Source organism: Talpa occidentalis, unplaced genomic scaffold (assembly GCF_014898055.3).
Source record: "Talpa occidentalis isolate TD23 unplaced genomic scaffold, MPIMG_talOcc4v2.1 talOcc4.6, whole genome shotgun sequence".
Lineage (NCBI taxonomy): Eukaryota > Metazoa > Chordata > Mammalia > Eulipotyphla > Talpidae > Talpa > Talpa occidentalis.
In genome coordinates this window covers 19,790,940-19,807,462 of record NW_023604972.1, presented here as the reverse complement: position 1 = coordinate 19,807,462, position 16,523 = coordinate 19,790,940, and the positions used below count along the sequence as shown (strand labels likewise).

The following is a 16,523-nucleotide window of genomic DNA, read 5'->3' as shown; positions in this document are numbered from 1 at the left end:
TTCAAACATTGCAACTGAGCACTCCCTCAGGGTTGCTTCCAGAAGGAAGATGGTACAGGAAAAGAAGCCTTAGCTTCTCAGTGTATATCTGTTCATGGATTAGTTTAATAAAGTATCTACTGGAGCCCTGAGTGCTGGGTACTTGAAATTCAGTGCTCAACAAAATTCAGACACTACACTCAGGAAACAGACAAACTGGTTGGAGGAAGAATAAAACTAGGCAATTTATAAGAAACTATAGAAAGGCTATGAGTAAACTTAAGGATCGGTGACAGGGCACTTAATCCAGGCATAGGTGTTTATGGACTTGGAAAAACATCATCTGAGGTTATTGGGAGGCCCAGAGCAGAACTAAGGGCATAAAGTTAGAAGTAGAGGAAAAAGGGCTCTAAAAACAGAATCATCTAGGTTCTGATCCAGGTTCTACCACTGCTGGTATTACTGTAACTTTGAGTTGCAGTGTCTCATTAGCAAAGGCAGTGTAACAAAATAGACAAAGCTCCATTGACTTCCAGGTGACTGCTATGTAACAGGATCACATCAGTTAACAAAAGATAATTGGCCTTGCATCATGTGCAGTAAGGTGTGGGTTTACAAATAAATAAATCATAACCATAATTGAAACGTAAATGATTTAGTACTGTTAGGTAATAAATGTAGAGTGGGGGGAAATTGGAAGTGCCAGGGGAGGAGAAGACATGAAACAAGGGGCAATTTGAGGATTAATGATGTGAACCCTCTCAAAAGTCCTATCCTTGGTGCAGGGGCAGATCACAAAAGACATGCTTGGCTAAACTAGGGGAACTCAGGACCTGCGTCATTCCCCATTTTGACCGCACTTAATATTTCCCTTTTCTTCTGACTTACCCTTGGAACTTCAGGAGGCTGACTCGCCATTTTAGACAAACTTCTCCCTTGGTAGCTCTGGAGAAATTACAAAACAGCAATTGACATTTTTTGCAAACAGTGGTGGCTAGAGTGTTTAAGGTTGGAGTCTTCATTTGCTCTTTAAATTTTCATTAAGTTTTTGGGTTCACTTTCTTTTATGCCCTATTTCAACACAAAAGTCATGTAAACTCAGCTTGCTACACCCTCCCTTACAGTCCACGCTTCTCTCTTCTTCAGTCCAGTTACTTCCTGCACTCCAAAGCTCCCCCAACCCCATTCCCAGGACTAGAACCATGTAGAAAAAATTTTGCTTCTCACACAAGAATGAGGAACTATTTTGCTTATTTAGGAAGCAGAGTTAGGAATACTGAATGGATTACAATGCATGAGCCAGTTCAGTTTACTGTTTAAAAAAAAAAAATCCATTAAAAATACCTGTAACACCCTATAACAAAATGCCTATAACACTAGGTTAATTTGGAAAAGTAGAACTTTTCCCCACAAAATTTACCTATTTTGGAAATTATATTATAATGTCGTCAAGTCAGCCTCACTGAGTGGTTAAATGTTTCTATTTTACTTTAAAATACTTTAGAATATACAATGTGCTGTTGTGTATGTATTCACTTAGGTCACATTTTTTAAGGATAATCACTTTAGAGATGAATTTATATTCCAGATATAGTCTTTGATCAAGAAAAGCATAGTTTAACATCACAGGTTTTGTTAGAATAATAAATGCTGGCACTTTCATATTTGTGAAATTTGGTACTTAACAAAATGATGATTGTAATGAGTTTATACAAGTGAAATTGATGCTATTCAAGATATGTGGATTGTTTCTGATGGCTGAAGTGTTCTTATTCCTCTGTGGTATAAAATAGGCACCTCAGTAATGATGCCCCAGGTTTAATGCTAAATGGTCTTTCTTTGCACCCAGTGTTTTGAAGATCTATCAATGTGCCTGAATAGCCAAGTTGTGTGAAAATAGCACTACTTATTGGTGACTGCTGATAACTGTTGTAAATAACCCAATATATATGGATCACCAATTTGTCTCAGGTCAATTTGCAATGTTATCCTAGCCAGTCAGTCTCTTAGAGCTGTCTACAAGAGCATTTACCTAATCTAGCTAGGAAATAGATAACAGATGTTGTCAATATCACACTCTACCCCATTTCCAGTCCCTCCCCTCATCTTCATGCCCAAGAAAATACTATTTGTAACACTAACACAGATATGTTGTTTGGCAACATAAGGCATAAGAATAGATAAAGTTTAGGATAGTGGAGAAAAGGATATAACCATTCCCTTCCCTTTTCTTAGTTTGGTGGCAACTTGTTAGGGTTGGTCCCAAGCCAACAGCCCACATTTGAACCCTGGCTATCCCTCACTGGCAATCTCAGGCAAAACAGTTAATCTTTCTAATCTTGTTTCCTCCTGCAAAATTGGGAGTTGGGACATTATACCTACCTCATAATTTATTTAATGGAAATAAATAAATGAACACTTATAAAGGATTAAGCAGATAGTCAATAAACAATATGTTGACCTCATTTATTTATTATTTTTTTAAATAAACAGAGCCCTAGAAACTGTCTCTTGTTTGTTTTTTTGAACAGATTCTCTGTCCCAAACTTTGTGTGCAACATATATCCATTGGACAAATAGATGTAAATGTCCTTTCACTGAAATTTTAAAAGTTTAAGCACTCTGATATCCTGCAATCTGACCACATGTCTGCTGTATTATTTCCCAATACATTTTAAAATGACAGTGCCAATGGAATATATTCTATTCTTTAGTAAATATGATAAAGAATTTAAAACATCTTTTTTTCTATATAGAAAATAATCTAGACTTACCTACAGTTAGAATTTCATGTTATATGAAATTCTTTCAAGTTTCTTCCTTTACATATATGTGTTAAAATACTGAATTCCTAGGAATCTATTCAACCTGATGATTAGAATATATAATGAGAATTTGCCACTGTGTATCAAGAGTTTCAAAACTATTACTACCAAGTAATGCCATTTCTAAAAATTTACCCTAATAAATAATGTTTTACATAAATATGTAGAAATATAGTAATCATAGTATTATTTTATGAAAAGATGGAAGTCACCCAAATACACAAGAGGAGAAAGGTTAAATTAATTATGGTAGCCAATTATAATACTCCCAGGTTTATGGTTGGAAGAAATAAATATATATGTTCATTAAAAGGTATGTAAAGAATGCTCATTGAAATACTATTTATGATATTTCCAAATGTAATCTACTGAAATGCCCATCGACGGTGAAGTAGATATGAAATTTATAGTAATGCATACATGAAATATTTTACACCAATAAGGATGGATAAACTATTGCCACACCTAAACAACATGGATGAATCCCAAGAGCATAAATTTGAATAAAACAAGCTAAACAATATATACTCTATTCATATTTTTAATTTTTCAAAAATAGATAATACTAATATCAATCATGGAATAGTATTAATCGTAATACTAAAATTGATTATAAATACTAAAATTGATAGTATGCAGCTATTAAAACACATTTAATCACATTGAAAAATACTCATAATTTAATAGAAGATAGAAATATCTTAAAGTATATTTATATATATAACCCCCATATGGAAAAAATACATGTTTATGTGCACATTCAAGTTGTGTAGAGGTGTCAATCAGAAACATGCAGTACACTTAGATTAGGATGATTAGAAGAGGCTTCATCAAAAAATCGCCAGCAGGTATGGGGGAGGCACAAGGATAGAGCAGCAATAGAGTTATTACTACTCCTTGATGTAAGGTGACAAGAGGAGGAGCATTACCAAAACCTACAACCACTGCCATTCGTGCATCTGTCATTCACTGAAACCACTGTTAGGTCACACATGACTGTACATCAAAATAGAAAACTTCCCTTGCAGGAAAATAGTGAAAATATGCCAAATATGCCAAAATGTTCATTAAGTAATCTCTAGTGTTGGAATGAGACAAGTTTTATTTTCTTTTTATTTTGTAATCAGAAAAACAATGAATATTTCCATCTACTTTCTTCATTCCAAAAGCACATGAAAAATCATGTACCTTTCTAAAAATGTGTACAAATAATAAATAGTTTGGCCAGTAAAACGTTTCTTAATAGGAATGTGCTTTAAAACTGTAACCCCGTTTTCAATATAAAGCCAAATAGATATTCAAGTTCCTGGTTGATTTGTAAAGGAAATCTTGTCTTTAAATTTTAGAACCATGTAAATGTCTAATAATTCATGTGATCACATTAATTGGCAGGTATTCAGTCACCAAACCTAATCACTACCGATGTTGTCAAGACAAGTCCTTGATGGCTTTCCCTTCAAAAATTGCTGAAACTACAGTGTCATCCATTTCATATCGCACTGTTTTAGGGAGCTGAAGGGCTTTAAGATTTCCAGCATTTCCATACTTCTGCACTAGACAGTAACAAGAATTATAAATGACAGATAGGTTTCAGTAATTATGTTTTCTTTTAGATTGGGGGTTCTTACAAGTTTTTTAAACAATGAACATATAAGGCTTATGTTATAAGTTTTCAGTGAAACTGATTTCAAAGTAGGTTTTTTCCTCAGTAGGTGAAAAAGACCCTAAAATCTGTTACTGGTATTTCTTTTCTCTGTTGCCTCATTTCACTAATAATAAAATATGAGGTTTTCTCAATTGCAGCTACATTTTAATTTTAAAAAATGTGGCAGTAAATGACATAAGTGTTATTCCCTTTTTAGTTCATTTCAAACTTCTCTATTTTCTTAAAATGACTTGCTATCAAAGTCAGGTCTCTGCAGCCCAATTTATTTTGTATTGTTACATTCTACAGTATGTACAGAATGTGAATTCATTTCTTGATACCCTGGCTTACCAGTTTAATTTTATGCAGATCTGCAATAAAGAAAAGTGATACTGATTCTCATATCTTTCCTTTACACTTAGAAAGCAAACTCAGCTATTCAAATGGAAACAGGGCAAATTCTATTACAAATGCTATTAAGTCAGGCTGAACTCAAGATAATCATAATCGCAGAACATATATCAAGGAACCATGAATTAACACGCAAATCCAAAAATGCTATTTATTGTCTGATTAGTGCTTCTCCTCTTGTCGTAATAGCACATCTATCCAGTAGATTCAATTCAAACATGACTGGGAACTGCTAGTAAAATGTCGGTAGATTCCTGCTATCTATCGGCAGGAATCTAGAAAACTTAAATAAGGGACCAGGAAAAAGAATAACTATAAGAAAGAAAATATCAAAATCAACAAACAACTATGAACCAGAGACACTCTATGGGAGGGTGGGGGGCGGGAAAAGGAGGGGTTGGGGTCAAAATAAGGGGGTTGTAATTGTATGGGGAATATAAAAATAAAATTTAAATTAAAAAAAAAGTTGATAGAAAAGGTCTTAAAACTTACTCTGACCCAATATCAAGAGCCAAAGAAAGAGGAGCAGCCTGGAGTTACTCTGTCATGTCCAACCAATGCTGTGGCTCAGTGAACACTTTATTTTCCCACTTGAACTTGAGCTTTTCTGAGAGATCACTCCTGCCTATCTTGCGGAGGTGATGAGCCAGAAGGCGAAGTTTATCAGTAGAATTTGGAAGTGATCTTTTCCAGAAGGAAAGCAGTTCGTGGATTTGCTCTGTGAGGTCATCAGGACTCTTCAGCTTGATCAGCTGCACAGTGCTGCGGCGCAGGGGGAGCGACAAGGACAGGCACGTGGCATTTTCCTCGGAGAGCTCCTCGGCCAGCCAGTAGAGCAGGTTCTCCCACAGGGCTTCTGCTGGGCACATGAGCCACGCTCAGGGTGAGGAACTTTCTTGGGGAGCTAATCATCACCTCTCTTACACAAATATTTGAGGCTGCCCTAGTGGGCAGTGGAGGCCTTGAATTCTTGTCATTTTTGGTATTATATCCTGACAATCATCTCCTGCACAGGGTTAAGATTGTCTTGTAATTCCCAGGAGGCCATATTAACATGTTCTCAGGCCTGGACACTTGACTAAATCAAGTGGATGGGGGCAAAATCTGAAATTTTTGCTAAGCTCCCAAATGATCCTGGTGCCGGGTTCCCTAACAATATCTTGAGGATCACTATGTTAAAGGATGTTTTTAGGTTTGAAAATATTTCTCTTAATTATTAATAGTCAGATGCATAAATTATTCCACACACACACACACACACACACACACACACACACACACTCACAGAGAGAGAGAGACACTCACCAAGATCCAGAGCCCAAGGAACAGTTCTGTGAAATGTCCTGTATTCCAACATCTACCTTTGCCTTTTCAACTTAGTTAGAACCACAGTGTCTCCTCTGACTATACCCTCTATGTTCAGCATGCCCTGCCCTTACCTGTGAGTCCTGTCTACAAATTCAACTCATGATTCCATGTTTCTGCTTTGTTTGGTCTTTTGTTTACTGTGTCATGCAAATCCCTCACTCGCAGGCAATCCCGTTTGCCCTACTCTTTCCTTCCACATAGCAGTAGTAGCCTGCATCACAGCTACATTCTGTGCCCCAATTTCTCTGGTCTTCAGTGAGCAAAGAATTCTACGTCACCTGTTCCCAACTATTTCTTCCATCCACCTCCCTATTCACATACATCTGCACCTGATTTTATACTACGAGTCATGTTATTGCCTGTGAAAGCTACTAAGAATTGAAGCATGCGCATGCTTGCCCTCCATGGTCACTGTCAAACCAACTTTCTGCTTTCATCGTGGAACATGTCCATTTTTCTGTTCATTCTACATGGTCAGGCCTTCCTTCCCCTATCCACATCTTCTGTCTCCCTGCCTCAGCAGCAGCATCCTCAGCAAGCCTGTTGATAATCAGTCCCTTCTCTGACCACATAGCTCTTTAATCTTATCAACTTCAGTGACCTGTGCTAGGACCCCAGATGAGAAACTGACTTTCATGGCAAACTGTGACGTTTCTTCATCAGCCAGAACTATTGTGCACTGCTCATGGCCTCAGCTTCTCAGTGTCATCAGCAACCATCCCTTCCTAAGTTTCCATGATTGCTTGCATTTGCTCATGCCTACTAGGCATTGGTTCTCATTGCTATTACAGGGATTTATTACTCCCCGTCCTTAATGTCCGTAATGCCCCAAGTCATTCGGTCTTCTCTGCTGCGTTCCACATACTTCTCTGTCCATAGTGCTCCTAATGATCAACCGTGCACGTCAATGATGCTGTTGCATCCTTCTTAAAATGTGTTGCCTTCTTTAATTTTCATTGTTCCTAATTTGTCACTTGCCAGCCTTGCTTTGCTCACACTGCATTAATTACTGGGCTGCCTGGGTTAAGGAACTATGTTGAATGTGATCAACAAAATTCTGTTCTGTTAATATCATTTAAGCCCTTAGCAATTTACCAGTCCAATAAAGAATTTTTTTCCTGAACTCAATTTGGAAATTTCCACAGCAATAACTGAAAATGTCCTATCTTTTCATGCAGTCTCACCCCCATGCTGTGTCACTCAGGTAATATCTACCACTCTCCCCTACTTTACCTGAAGCCATTTGACCTGAGTTCTCATAACCTTGTTTTCAACTCAAAACCACTTTTTTACAAAATCTCACTTCTCTGTGCTTGCTCGATTTCATCCACCACAATGTTCGTATCAATTGATTTCCTCAACAGCTGTTCCTTAATCTCCTGTTACCATGGGTTCCCTCCACGCTTCTTACAAGCACTCTAAATTCTCCACTTTTCTGGCTTCTGCTTCTGTTTCAAGTTAGTGGACTTTACCGTAAACTTTGTTTATACCTAATATAAACGTGAGTCCTCAGGTTCTGCACAATCACCCCACTCCTTAAACTGTCATTGAGGGATTTTATGTGCTCCTTTTAACTCTGTTGAAACCTTTCTATCTGAACTTTCTGGATCCTTCCTAATCACTATTTGTAGCAATTGATTCTCGGTCTGCATCTTCTCTTGCTTCCACAAAATATTTTTTTCCTTCCCTTAGATTACATGACCGGAATCCTGCTTCTCCTCTGCCCACTCTTGCCCCATATTCCTTTCCCCTTTCTAGAACCTCTTCCTCCTAGTACTGCGGTATTACTGCTTCCTATCTCAGACTTCTTCTATTTCTGCCTCTCCCATCAATGAATTTGTTAACCCTTATTGCCTTGACCATCTCTTCTGTGTGAAATATCCCAAAGCCACTATTTTTTTTTTACTTTTTGTTATGTCATATAACCTGCAATATTCATCTCCAAATAAATTTTACCACTGCATATGCCACAGCCAGCTGAAACTCAGTACCTCTCCAAACAAAATCAGCTTCATTAAATTTGATTCTTTCACTCTCTTTATCTTTTACTCTATTCACTTCCTTAGCATGCACAATCACTCTACTGTTAGCTAAAGCATGACATATTATTCAGATTTCTGAAAGATGATTTCTTATCCCCAGGACCTAAGTCTTATTAATCCTAACTCTACACATATCTGATATTATCTCTCCTTTCCAGCCCTATTGACTCAATCATCTACTTCTCATGTCTTTGAAGTATTTCAGGTGTGAAGATTCTAATGAGTGTCACTACAATCAAGTTTAACTCACTTTAGTCTTTAAAGATGTACCTGATCTTATCTGTCCCTTGTTAATAACTCGCTTATAGATCATTCCTGTTGTCTAACCTTCTTAACTTGACACTTAAAGCTTAGTTTAATCTCTAACCTCATCTACTGTCACCACAGTAGATGCAGCTGCTGTGGGGAGGGCATTGATCATGTGTGATCAGGTCGGATAATGACCTAGTACACTAGTGTACTGGGAAGGGTCTACTTTTGTCCGCTCTGGTGGTTGTTGACAGCTGCTGTGAACACACTCTTTATGAATATCAAATTTCTTCAAGTGTAAATATTGTAAGATTTTCTGGGTTTTCACTCACTGTTGTTTTAGGGAATTTTTGAGGGGTTTCCGGATTTATGTTTTGTTCTTTTTTTTCTAAATTGCCTGCTCTCCCTTTGAAATCAGTTTTATTGCCTCCGACAGGATGTCTAACACTAAGGTTTATTCCCACCCTCCTCACTTTTAATGTATTTCAAGAGTCTGTGCATTTTCTATACAAATCCATAAAGGTGACCTGTGAATGGATGCTCTGGGTTAGCTAGGGACCTCACACAGTAACCAAACATTCACTGACATCTTTTTAAGACCAATAAATTATCACCTTAGAAACTATTATCTCAAAATGAATGTGTCAAGACCAAAATAAAATAAAAATTTCAAATTCTACTCTGAAATTTGTTATAAGCATCATTTTATATAATTGTTATTCATAACCACAATTTAATGTAAATGTTTCCTTTCTGGTTCCATATGAATAAATATACCTCTATTGAAAGTCTGTTGCCTTCAAGATGTATTTTAAAGTGACCATAATTTAAAATTTACAATTTAAATGTCAACATTTCAGGAAAAAAAAGTGTAGCTGTGTATCTAGCAAACTAAGCAATTATGTTATCTGCTTGAAATAATACTTAATATCTTGTAGATTTTAACTGTATTCATATTTGAAAATGTTTTGGTTCCCATGTACATGATTTCTGAAGGAAAACCATTGATTAGGCTGAGAAATCTAATGATTGTTTAATTGCAAAGTCACTCTATTTTTTAACAAAAGATTCACATACATAAAATATGAGAAAAAAAATACCAGTGTGATGAGAACAAAACAAGGATTCCTTACCTAGAGGATCTGCAGAAGTTCTTTTGGTACTCTGTGGACGGTTGATTAATTTTTTATGCTATTGGGAAAAGGGACATAGAATAAGCAGAAGCAATCATTAATTTGTAAGCAAGCTATAAACAAAAATCCATCTGAACCTTACCCCATATGATAAAAGTACTGAATTGCATACCTGGCAAAATTAGAAAGTGTGTTTGTGCCTGCATGCTCAGCAATGGCTTTCCAAAGATAAGGCAAAATATCATTACCTAAATCTTTCAGCAAATTTACATTTAGGGATATACATTTAAATATTATTTTAGTGGTCACATTAATTTGGAATAAACATTTCCATCTGTTGAAACCAAAGAACACATAACAAATGACATTTGTGCAACAGATTGGTATTTGGTAAAAGCTCTGAGGGGCAGACCCCTTGCCTTAGCACTCAGCATAGGGCCTGCTCTTGGGCACTCAGATGATAGTTTTGTGAATAAATGAGTGAATCGGTGTGCATACATGATGCTGAAAATAAGTCTCTAACAGATATTTTATCTTAAAACCAATATTTTGTCAAATGTCTACATATTGTTTTTCTATAGTTTGCAGAACAGTTTGTTCTCACTTCATATGAGATCATGGAAGCAGTATAGGAGAAAAAGTAAAAATGTCTGGATTTGGAAATGTTTTCAGCCTCTGGATGATTAATTTGTCTTCCCACTCTCAGCTCTGAAATGTGACTATTAAACACACACACACACACACACACACACACACACACACACACCAAAAACCTGTATACAAATGTATGAAGCAACTTTATTTCTCTCTCTCTTTTTTTTTTTGGTGGGACCCTCGCCAGCGGCCGGGGAATGAACTGGCACTGCAGAGGCTGTGGGCAGCCTCGCAGCCCAGCACTCAACCGCTGTGCCACCAGGGGAGGCCCCGAAGCAACTTTATTTCTAATAACCCCAAACTAAGAACAACTGAAAATTTCTGCAATAGGTAATGGGTTAAACACACTATGGCACATCCATCCACACCACGGGGTACTGATCAGTAAGCAAGAGGACAAATCACTGGTGCATGCAACAATTTGCATGGACTCATAGTATTATGTGGACTGAAAAAGTCCTGTCTTAAAAGGTCATATGTACTACGAATGCATTTATATCACATCTTGAAATTCATATTTATAAAGATTAGGACAGTTTAGTGATTGCCAGGACTTAGGGATGGTGAGAGCTGACCTTAAAGTGGTAACACAAGGGAGGTCTTTGTGGTGATAGAAGAGTTCTGTATCTTGAATGCAATGGTTACACAAGTCTACACATGTGCTAAAAAGGCATAGAACTATTAATACATGCATGTTTTATCTATCGATGTTAATTTCCTTATTTTGACATTACAGTACAGTTATGTAAGATGTAACCCCTGAGGAAAACTGAATGAAGAATACATCCTGACTTCTCTAAACTATATTTTGCAACTTCCTGTGAAGCTATAATTATTTCAAAATAATTTATTTAAAAACCTACATCAGGGCTTTCCTGCTGGCCTAGGGGTTCAGTCTCATCACTATCACCTCTATAGTCTGAGTTTGAACCCTGGCCAGGGATCCAACACATATGGTGCAGCAGACCTCTCCTGACTCTGCTGCCTCTCCCCTCAGCAGTGTATTTCAGTAGATCTGCCTGTCCTGCTCCCCACTCTGTCTCTGGTGAACCCTCTTATCTCCCACACCTCTGGCCTATACCCCAGTTCTTATATGCATAAATAAATAATAATAAATCTTTAAAAAAAACAACACTTACACTTCCTGCTAAGAGTGTCATGTCTCTGAGGGTCAATAAGGTATCTTGTTCCTGTGTCAGTTCATTCTTCATAATGCTTGATGGCAGTGAACATATAGGGTAATTATCACTTTAATTTATATGATAATATCTTCTCTCAACTTGAATGATCTCCTATTTCAGATCTTACCATAGTTTCAAGGTACTAGTCAAATTTCATCTTTATTATCAACTACTCTAGTTCCTGGTCTCTTATTTGGGAATTTATGTGCTATCACTCAATTTACCTTTTAACTGAATATTGACTTATAACAAATACTATTCATATACACCTGTTTTCCCCTCCCCAATTAAACTTTCAATACTCGATTGTATCTTTTTTCTCTTTTTTCAAGCAAATGAATACTTTTATTCATATGATAATTTTTTTCCTTATAGTAGGCTTTTAGTCTCAAATATTTGTCAATTCTGCTACATAAATGAACTTAGAAATAGATAATTATTGAATCACAAAAATACCAACTCTCTGCCCAGTCCCTCTATAGGTACTTGCTAGTCATGAGGACCCTCTGTGGATGGTGATGAGGAATGTTACCACCATGAACTTAAGGCCTGCAATTTCAGGGCTGCTCAGCAATGCTTTTTGTATCCCTGAAGATTTCTTCCACCATTCCCTACAGAAAACTCTTCAAATCTCTAGCAATCTTCGCAAGACCTTTACCTCACCCCTACTTACCACTCTCTTAGCAAAGGATGTGATATTTTACACACCAAGAGCTAAAGCAATAGTTCTTAAATCTTTATGTTCTTGAAGATGAAACTGAGTAAAAGGCAAAAAAAAGTAAGCTCACACTTTTAGTCATTGGTCTCAGAAAAGGTCATGCTTAGAACCAGAAAACCAAGTGATTCTGTTACTGAAGCCTTGTGGTTGCATTTAGAAAACACCATCAAGTAGGACCTACATCAGTTATCAGTTTGCACCCCAATGTAGCCCAGTGAAACATCAAAGAATTATCTTCATCCAAAAAAATGGTAATGGTTTCCAAAACCATATCAGAACCAAAGTGAAATTTTGATTGCTCCCTACTTACCAAATCCTGTATGGATACAGTAACAATAGTACTTTGCAATTCATAAATTACCTCGCAGCTGTTAAACAGATGATCTGATTCTGGTACCCAACTCCATGTGCAGAAACTTTCAGGTAAAACAGAGTTTAGATCCCACTCTGTCAATTTGGTTCCTGAATCAATTTATGCCTTATTTTCCTAAACTTTTAGAATAACTACCATTATGGCATCTACTTCCTAGGCTTTTTGTGAGCTTTAAATGAAAAAAAAAAATGGAATAACAGAGTATCCCCCTTGCACATAGTTGGCACTCAAGGAAGATCAAATAGTTATCATCACACAAGTCTTGACAGTATTAGAATCTCATTTTGCAAGCAGAGAGCTTTCTATACATTTCAAATTCCAATACACAGATGATTGTCCAGAGATCATTTGTGACTGAGGCTAATCCAGTACATACAGGTTTATATTTAGCAAGACGTGGTCTGAGTGTTACTGAGACATAACAGCACTGGGGACTGTACATTTCCCTGTGGTCTCACAGCTGCCCTGGGTTCAGCCTCTGCTGGCCATTTCATCTCTGATAGTGCCCAGAAAGATCAGTGCTTCCATTTGGGGAAGAACCCACCTTAATTATGTGCTTTCAGGGAGCTTAGTATGGTGCTGGAGTTTACTAAGTCAGTCTCACTCTAGTGGCATGTGCAGGAAAATAAGAGTAAAAAATGACAGTAGAAACAACTGTCATTATGAAATGACTCTTCGGATGATTTGTTTGGTGATAATCATATTGTCATTTTGCCCCCCATCCTCCAGTCTAAAAGAATGAATATTGGTCAAGTTAGAGACTTCAGCATAGATGACAGGGTGAAATTCTTACTGGACTCACCACTATAATCCATAAAACCAAATATGAAGCTTTCAAAAAGCAGAACATCAGAAAAAAAAAAAAATAGGCCCCACTATGCCACATATGTCTAAGTGGAAACAGGCACATAAAATGCTATCTTTGAATCCTAGAGTCATATCCTATTTTAAGATATACTTGAACACCCACAAAATAATATTATTTGGAAGATATAGAAATAAGTACTAGAGTTTTCCCCTTTAATTGCCACCAGCCTGCTAGACTGGGGTCTCTTAACGAAGAACCAGTATTTGTATAAAGTGAAATGTTCAGGACTGTACGACACAGAAGCCCCACCTCATGTGTGTGTCACACAGCATTACAGCTAAATATCAGTGTAATACAACCAGAGCAACAAACAGCATGTGCCATTGTGTTTTATCATTTACCCTAATAAGTGATTCTCATTTTCCCAGGTAATTATTATAGTTTCTTGCGTCAACATCTCCTCCATCCAACCCTCCACCTCTCATTTCTACCACTCCCACAAATTTATTATCCCTTTTTTCCTAGAAAATAGGTAATTTATTTTGTAGTCAGAAAAAAAAAAAACATAGAAGTGAAAGTGATGAATAATAAAAGATCTAGGAAGTGTGTATATAATTAGTATTCTTCTGGGTATCTTTAGCACAGATTTTACCAGATGCCTTTAGGATCCATAATTATATAACCATTTTCACTGCTTACTCTGCATAGAGGACTCTTCAAGGAAGTAATAGTTGTCATTTGCTTAACTTAGTCTATGTGTTTCATCATAACTGTAGGCTGTGATTATCAATCTTTTAAATATGTGATTTCGATAGAATTTGTAGTGGCCATTACATTGTAAATAAGTTAGAGAGAATATTGGTCAAAGAAATGATCTGGTACGATATATTGCTAGGGTAAAAAAAAGCAACTTTATGCTATAGCTATATTCTGACACAGCTAAAAATAAAATGAGTATATATGAGTGCTGAATAAGGACATACTGTGGGGAAGAATTGGACAAGACTTTCTGTTTCCAGTCAGGGATGTAAGAATCTGGAAGTTGTCTTTGTACTCTAACAACAAATGAAATGCTGAATAAACTGAAAAATGAAAACTCACTTTAAATTCTTGAGAAAAGCTAAGGTCAGAGGGAAAACTTCTGACACCCAAAATTGAAGCAAATGATAGGTGAATACAGAGAATAATAACTTACAAACTCATGAGAATAGCCCACCATGGGAAACAGGACTGGGGTAAGAAAACCTAAACTGTAATTGACACATAACTGGAGGCTCAATGTAAACAAGTCAGAGAGTCAAAATTCCTGGGGGTTCCAGACATTAGGGAGCTTTCAGGCTTTTGTAGATTTTACCTCCAGGAACTCAACCAGGTTCTCATTGTGAATACTTGTGAAAAATCCCCTTGTGCTTTGGGCAGGGAGAGGGAAAAGGAACCATTATAGAATATGCTAAAACAATCTTTTGTAAACAAGAAAAAAATATTTTTCCAGCGCCTAACCTGTTGGGGCTTTATCAGTGCTTAATTGACCTGGGAGAAGGAAACACCCAACTCCAATCCCCTCCATTCATCCTGTCTCAGAGAACGGAGGAGCTGAGAAGAACAGAGAAGCAATGTAAAGTTCACAGTCCAGAGGTTCAGACTCGCTCAAGTGTAAGGTTTTATCATATAACTATAGAACACTTTCCCTACCCCACACCTTATTGGCTCATCTCTAAAAGCCAAAATTACAGGGCCTCCCTGGTGGCGCAGTGGTTGGGCGCTGGGTTGCGAGGCTGCCCGGCGCTGGTTCGATCCCCGGCCACAGGAAGAGGGTCCCACATGGCGTGCAGACTTCTCCTGCCACCCGCTGCTCTCCTCAGCAGTGTATTTCGTCAGTCTGCCTGGTCTGCTCTCCGCTCTGGCTCTGGTGAATTCTCTCACCCTCCCGCACTTCTGACTGTACCCAGTGCTTGTATAAATAAATAAATCTTAAATATATATATATATTTTAAAAAAAGGGAAAAATCACAAGACATACTAAAAAGCAAAAATCCACAGGGATATTGGAATGACCAGCTAAGAAATTTTTTAAAACTGATTAGTATGATAAGGAGTCTACCAGACGAGTATACTAAAATAATAACAGCTGGATAATGATTCTGGGAAATTCTAAGAACCAAAAAGAAATTTTAGAGATCAAATTGCTAACAGAGTGAGGACTATTTTTATTGGCTCATTAGTGGGTGGACAAGGATGAGGGAAAAAATTTCTGAGTTGAGGCTGTCTCAACAGAAATAAGACAAAGAAAAAATAACAGAACAGAATATCTAAGAACTGTAGGCCAGCTACAAAAGGTATAATGTGTTATGGGAACTCCAAAAAAAGAAAGAGAAAGAACAGAAGAAATATTTTGAAATAAAAATAACTGAGAATTTCACCAAAATTAATGTCAGGCATCAAACCACAGATCTAGGAAGATCAGAGAATACTAAGCAAGATATATGCCCAAAACTGGGCTGGACATGTGACATTATTATTTCATCCTAGACACATAACAATAGTTTTGAAGTATTGTCATCCCCAATTTCATAACAACTTCTCCAAGGTAACATGCAATTAATCTTGAAATCTAGGTCTACATTAAGTCTTAACTTAATAAAAAATATTGCCTGTACATGATACCAGCTACTTTTTAAAAATCAATTACCATATACCAGTAATTATTCTAAAACCTTAAAGTATGTTATGTAACCATGGATCATACTCTAGCATATTGATAACCTTGTGAGGTAGTTGTTACCATGCCTGCTTTACAAATGACAAAACTGAGGTTTAGAGAGGTAAAATAATTTGACCAAAAACAAGCACACTAAGTGATGGTTATAATATTTAAACTAACATTTGTAAGACTACAGATCCTGTCTATAAGTGAAAACTTATATGTAAAAGTGAAGTTTTTAATATAGGACTTTCACTTAGTCATTTCAGGACTTCTTTTATCATGCATACCTTTACATGTAAACTTTATTGCTCTAGCCAATGAGCCAGTATTGCATGCAGGAAAGAGCTCAACAGCTGAAAATACTATTAGCCTTGTGATCATAAAGCTATTCCTTTGGGCCTCTCCTCCTTCATAGCATGATAATGGCACTTGC

General features: G+C 36.9%; 1 protein-coding gene across 1 annotated transcript in view; it reads right to left on the bottom strand.

The window, feature by feature from the left end:
• Positions 1-5,308: 5,308 nt before the first annotated feature.
• The window catches only part of DTHD1 (death domain containing 1), a 51,550-nt gene continuing 40,335 nt past the window's right edge, over positions 5,309-16,523 (bottom strand). The window contains exons 9-10 of the mRNA XM_037529473.2: positions 9,653-9,710; positions 5,309-5,716 (exon numbers count right to left, since the gene is read on the bottom strand). Coding sequence (XP_037385370.1) covers positions 5,397-5,716; positions 9,653-9,710 — 378 coding nt within the window. The 3' untranslated portion in view covers positions 5,309-5,396. The remainder of the gene's footprint in view (positions 5,717-9,652; positions 9,711-16,523) is intronic.